The 5891-nt window shown below is 47.5% G+C and overlaps 1 protein-coding gene across 1 annotated transcript; it reads right to left on the reverse strand.

Annotated features, from left to right (window-relative positions):
* Positions 1-615: 615 nt before the first annotated feature.
* Positions 616-5302, reverse strand: LOC140116174 (uncharacterized). Its single transcript, XM_072132856.1, has 11 exons — positions 5287-5302; positions 5148-5183; positions 3613-4113; positions 3011-3049; positions 2740-2784; positions 2577-2657; positions 2351-2407; positions 2069-2104; positions 1575-1963; positions 965-1356; positions 616-881 (listed from the first exon to the last, which is right to left on the reverse strand). The coding sequence occupies exons 3-9, from the start codon at positions 4110-4112 to the stop codon at positions 1915-1917; spliced, it is 807 nt and encodes a 268-aa protein (XP_071988957.1). The 5' UTR covers position 4113; positions 5148-5183; positions 5287-5302; the 3' UTR covers positions 616-881; positions 965-1356; positions 1575-1914.
* Between the last annotated feature and the right edge of the window lie 589 nt (positions 5303-5891).

The following is a 5891-nucleotide window of genomic DNA, read 5'->3' on the forward strand; positions in this document are numbered from 1 at the left end:
GTTACAGGACCTTTGTAGGACCTTCAAAGCTCCTGAAATGGCTCTTGTGTACATGTGTATTGAGAGCAGGAACAGATGTCTGAGCATGTCCCCTGCCTCTTCTACCTGTTTTGCATGAGGCCACTTTCAGATCTTTTTTCCTGGGCCACTTTACGTTCCCAGTCCTCACCTGGTCAAGTGTTGGAGGAAACAGGAGATTGCTGGTCCCTACTTCCCTACTCACCTTCCAGGTAGCTGCACCGCAGAAAGGACTGACATCCAAGCAGTAACATAATCTGCCGACACTGATTGTACCACCACCTGTATTTGCATTCCTAACCATTGTATATGTACAGGGCTTTATCTAGTCTGATCTGAAGGTGATAAAATATCTTTTATCTCTATCCACAATACATGTGTCCATGTTGTTATTCTGAGTTATACACTACCTGGGGCTGGTTTCTGGCCCGATATAATCCCATTACATACCATCTTATAGGGGGGCAACATATAGCATTGGGGACAGTAAGACGTTGGGGTGTGTATAATATGCTATGGTCACACATTGGGGATGTGCCCCCTTCCCTCTTACACCTAGAAAAAAGACAAATTCCCTGAATGACTTAATAACTCGTTCATTTTATTATTTTATTCTTGGTAAGTACCCGGGGGGGGGGGGGGATTAGAGGTGGAGATAGGGGGGATCCTTGTCTGGATGTGTCTTTGGGGCTTCTGTGCCATCTTTACCATTGAAGAGGAGGCCCTGGTGTGTGTAACAATGGGGGCTGAAGACCAGCGGGGGGGGGGGAGGGGGGGCTGATGGACCTGTCTCCAGTTCTTATATAGAAGCTCTGGTGATAATCTTTCTATTGGATGGATCACACCGGGAGAATCCGAAGAACCTGCAGGAGACAAGACCAGGGGACATTAGTGACTGGTGATATAACTGGTGGGAGGCGCAGGCTGGAAGCGTCCGTGTACTTACATAGTGTCTGATGCTGCAGCTGGATGCAGTAAGTGGTGTATTGCGCTGGAGCACGTGGTGCAGGATGGCGGCGGTGACTGCGCTGAGCAGGAGCTGGGGGATGGTGCTGCACTCCGTGGCCTCACCTCTTCAGGTATTGCTGGTGCATGCAGGGATCAGGGACATCACGATTTGGCAGCAGTCCAGGACTGGGTGGCTCCCCCAGGCAGCGTTCAGGCAACCAGTGGGTGTAATATCAGAAATATGGGGCATCTCTGTTGAATCTGTTCTACTTTCCATAACCAGGAGCCCACGGAGCTGCCACCTGACATCACTGCGCAGGAAGCGGACGTCCTCTGTCCCTCTAGTCTCTGGAGTCGGCACCGCAGCAGCACAGGAAGAATCTGAAGAATCTGTGGGAGACAAGACCCGGGGACTTTAGTGACCGGTGAGTCCTGATATGGAGACCCCCAACCATCCTCTCTACTCAGTCTTATAGGGGAGGGGTAAAGAGGATCTTTTGTATTTTACCTTGAAAACCTCTGCTGCAGAAAAATAAAGATTAAAATCTCAGTAATATAAGAGTATATAACCGGCAAGAGGCGCAGACTGGAGGTGTCCGTGTACTTACATTGTGCCTGATGCTGCGGCTGGATGCAGTAAATCGTGTATTGCGCTGGAGCACGTGGTGCAGGATGGCGGCGGTGACTGCGCTGAGCAGGAGCCGGGGGATGGTGCTGCACTCCGTGGCCTCACCTCTTCAGGTATTGCTGGCGCATGCAGGGATCAGGGACATCACGATTTGGCAGTAGTCCGGTATTGGGTGGCTCCTCCAGGCAGAGTTCAGGCAACCAGTGGGTGTCATTTCAGAAATATGGGGCACCTCTGGATCTGTTCTGCTTTCCATAACCAGGAGGCCACGGAGCTGCCACCTGACATCACTACGCGGGAAGCGCATGTCCTCTGTCCCTCTAGTCTCTGGGGTCGGCACCGCAGCAGCACAGGAAGAATCTGAAGAACCTGCAGGAGACAAGACCCGGGGATTGTGGGGACATTAGTGACCGGTGAGTCCTGATATGGAGACCCCCAACCATCAAAGAGGATTGTACAGAGTCATGTAATTACCTGGAAGCTCTCAGCCCTCCTCTGCTGCTTCTGCTGCTGGAGAAAACGGAAGATAAAATATCAGTAACATCAGTGCATGGAGGAAGATAAGGGAGGAATGTTGTGCACAGAACAACTACCACCATCATCCCCAGTCACCTTAACATGCATTAAAACACAATATCTGCCTCCACTAGGGGGAGCTCATTGCAGATACTGAATAAGAGCAGTGATACACACCCCTATGCAGTGAGCGCCCCCTAGTGTCCTCTACAGGTAGAGAGATAGTCAGCTGTTACTCACGTCTTCTTCCTGCTGCCTCCGCTCAGACACTTCGGGATCCACCACCTGCGTCTTGGCCTAAAGGAAGAATAAAGAAGATAAATCATCTGTATGTGACGAGTGACCGGTCTGTAAGATTTTATACATTAAGATCGTTCATATCCTGAGAACAACAGGTGCAGGAAGTATGTGCCCCCCCCCCATTTGGACGGCAAAGCATTCAGTCCTCTCTATAGCCCAAACTTACTGGGTAGACGGGTCACTGGTCCGATCCTCCTCCTCCTGCACCACTTCCTCCTCTTCCTCTTCAGGTTCATCTTCCTCTTCGCTATAAGACAAAGAACATAAATGAAGTCTCTACATCAGTATAAATATATCATCGCTGTGTCCTCGCCGGCTTATAGACTTACATGGTATCCATGACAAAAGCTGGAACATGCTTCTCCCTTCTTACCCTAAAATAGGAAATAATCACTGGTTACTGGTGGCGCCAAAGCCATGAACCCCAAAATAGCCTCATATAACCCCCATGTGCCCTCGTATAACCCCCTGTACCCTCATATACCCCCCCTGTGCCCCCGTATAGCGCATGTGCCCTCTAATTTACTAAAAAAAATGTCCCCCCAGTATGAAGCCCCTGTATTTGTAGTCCTATACAGAATAGAAGTGTCAGGTAATTACCGTATTGGGGCCTGTGATCCCATCACTCGCCACCACCACCTGTATAGAGAACATGATATATATATACAGGTCAGGATATTCTCATTCATAGACACGATACAATGTATAACAGCAGGTATTTCCATAGACACAACCAATCACATCCCTTGTGTACCCGGCCCAGATTCTGTGATTTTCTGCTACTTTTCATGGACATGAACATTTTTCTTTCTACGCCAAATCCACAGCAGGAGGACGGGGACGCCCCGGAATAGAGATTTAAGAATGAAGTAGAATCGCACTTTCCGTGTCTGTTATACGAATCCCCTGTACCGATGGCTCCTTCCCTTATGACATTGGAGTCTGTCCCTGAGCGGTTGACCTAATATCTATGTTACCTGTTATGGCTGTTGTTGAAAATTATAAAATGTTTAATAAAATCTAAGAATTAAGTAGAATTGGCCCAGGTACACAATCCCCTAATATACTAAAGGACCGACCCTCCTAGTACATCCAACACTAAAGTATTGTGGGGGAGTATTGTGATTGGTGCATGAGGCGCCCAGTCGTCATAAATCCCTCCCAATGACATATCTCCTAATACAGATCTGTGATATACTTACTCTGATGTCTCCGCGTCCTCCTCCTCCTCTTCCTCCTCGCTCTTATCCCAGATGTTTCCATCCTCCTCCATATCCTCCTCCTCCTCGCTGTTCTTCCACTCCGCCAACTTCATCAACTTGTTCTGCAACTCCTCCAACTCCCTGCTGTTAAATCCCTCCATCACCTCTCCGATGTTCTTACTCTCCGCCATCTCCTCCTCCATCTCCTCCACCTCTCCGATGTTCTCACTCTCCTCCAACTCCTCCTCCACCTCCTCCAACTCCTCGATGTTAAACACCTCCACCACCGTCTCCTCCACCTCTCCGATGTTCTCACTCTCCTCCAACTCCTCCTCCACCTCCTCCAACTCCTCCAACTCCTCGATGTTAAACACCTCCACCACCGTCTCCTCCACCTCTCCGATGTTATTACTCTCCTCCATCTCCTCCAACTCGTCCTCCACCTCCCTGATGTTAAACACCTCCACCAACGTCTCCTCCATCACCTCGTCGTCCTCCATTCTGTAAATAAATAAGTTAAGAGTAAATTTTATGGACATCACCATTATCTCTACAGACAAAGAAATAATATCAGACGATAGTGGCCAAGGAAATAAAAGATGATGGTTATTCACCAAAACCATCATCAACTTGTACCCAGAGGACGACCTAAGCCCAGGAGCTGCAACCGTTACTTCCTCTACAACACTAAGTTAATAATACAGCAGCTCCCAATATCCAGCTTCAGCCACCACTAGAGGCCACTTCCTGTATATAGACTTATTTACACTTAGCGTAATACTCAATGGTAGCTGTATACAGTGAGCTCCCCCTAGTGGTGGCTGCAGGAAAACACTTTAAATAAAAACTGATCTGTCGGCCATGAAAAAATGTATAGAACCCACCCTATTATTTCACATTCAGATCACAGAAGGTAATGGATGTTTTTGGGTCTGCAAAAAAAACTGATGGCGGGTTGTTTAAATTTTCCACTGACAATGCCGGGGCACAAGGTGTTATGTTATCCAAATAATGTTAAACCACCAGTTTTTTTTTCAGACGTGAAAAAAATAGATGAATATTGGAAGTACGGTAGATGTAAGAAAAAACGGATGGGGACAAAAAAAGGAATGGAAACAAAACACGAAGTACACGCCAGTGTGAATCCGCCCTTTATGTGCTCGACTATGTGCTGTGCCTACAACTGTTACACGAGACTTATTATTGTGAAACATGAAGTACATTACTCCGGCACACAGACTAAAGACCCAGAGTATACGCTATGGTGTTACCGCTTACATCGTATAAGAAAACAGATCAGGGCTCGGCCCCTCCTCCCACATGGGCCCCAGAGCAGTGACATCATCCTCCCCCCAGTGACACCCCTGGCCAATCATGGACCCTGTGTGTAGCAGGGGCAACTATTTTCTGGATTGGCTCTTTGGCCGTCAGTCCGGCAATATGTCCGGATCGCGCAGTCAAACCCAAATTGAAACCACGGATCTGCACATTTCTAGTTATCACACATTTTACATTTATCGGAAAGATGGACTCACCGCAAAAAAATCACTAAAATACCACCAGCACCAACTCTGAAAAAGATGAAAAGTAAAGAAGTGGCCATTACTGAAGCGGAGGAGAAATAATAGAATACAATAAAGGACACAACAGGAGCTGGGGACACAGCGGACTTACCTCAAACGCCTACAAAAACCCTCAAAGGCGTGTAGGTTCCGCAGCTACTTATATAGCCATGTGATGTCATAATGTAGGGGGAGGAGCCAGCGGAACATTCCGTAACATCACATGCACCAGCACATGGATGGATCCTGATTGGGTAATGCAGCCAATTCATATGCATGATGTCATAATGTGTGGGGGAGGAGCCAACATCACCTCAGCCAATCCCTTATAGATGAAAGAAACACAATGTAATGAATCTATATACAGTGTCGCTGTAGTGTATATACAATCACACACATTTACATACCCATATATACACAAATCTATATACTTATCTACATGCACATGAAGTTCTACACCCATACACACACTTATACATCGTTGTACACATACATACATGTATGTAAATGTAGTGGGTAGCACTTCTGCCTTGCAGCGCTGGGGACCTGAGTTCAAATCCAAACATCTGCAAAGAATTTGTATGTTCTCTCTGTGTTTGCGTGGGTTTCCTCTGGGTCCTCCGGTTTCCTCCCACACTCCAAAAACATACTGGTAGGATGATTAGATTGTGAGCCCCAATGGGGACAGGGACCAATTTGGTAAGCATCTGTGCAGCG

This window comes from Engystomops pustulosus, chromosome 1 (assembly GCF_040894005.1).
Source record: "Engystomops pustulosus chromosome 1, aEngPut4.maternal, whole genome shotgun sequence".
NCBI classification, from domain to species: Eukaryota; Metazoa; Chordata; class Amphibia; order Anura; family Leptodactylidae; genus Engystomops; species Engystomops pustulosus.

What these genes read in the sequence shown, in the direction of transcription:
- LOC140116174 (XM_072132856.1), bottom strand. Translation starts at nt 4,112, where the DNA reads ATGGAGGACGACGAGGTGATGGAGGAGACGTTGGTGGAGGTGTTTAAC. An exon ending in ACCAGTGACCCGTCTACCCA is followed by an intron (nt 2,408 to 2,576) that starts GTAAGTTTGGGC and finishes TTCTTCCTTTAG; the next exon opens with GCCAAGACGCAGGTGGTGGA. An exon ending in GGAGGCAGCAGGAAGAAGAC is followed by an intron (nt 2,105 to 2,350) that starts GTGAGTAACAGC and finishes CGTTTTCTCCAG; the next exon opens with CAGCAGAAGCAGCAGAGGAG.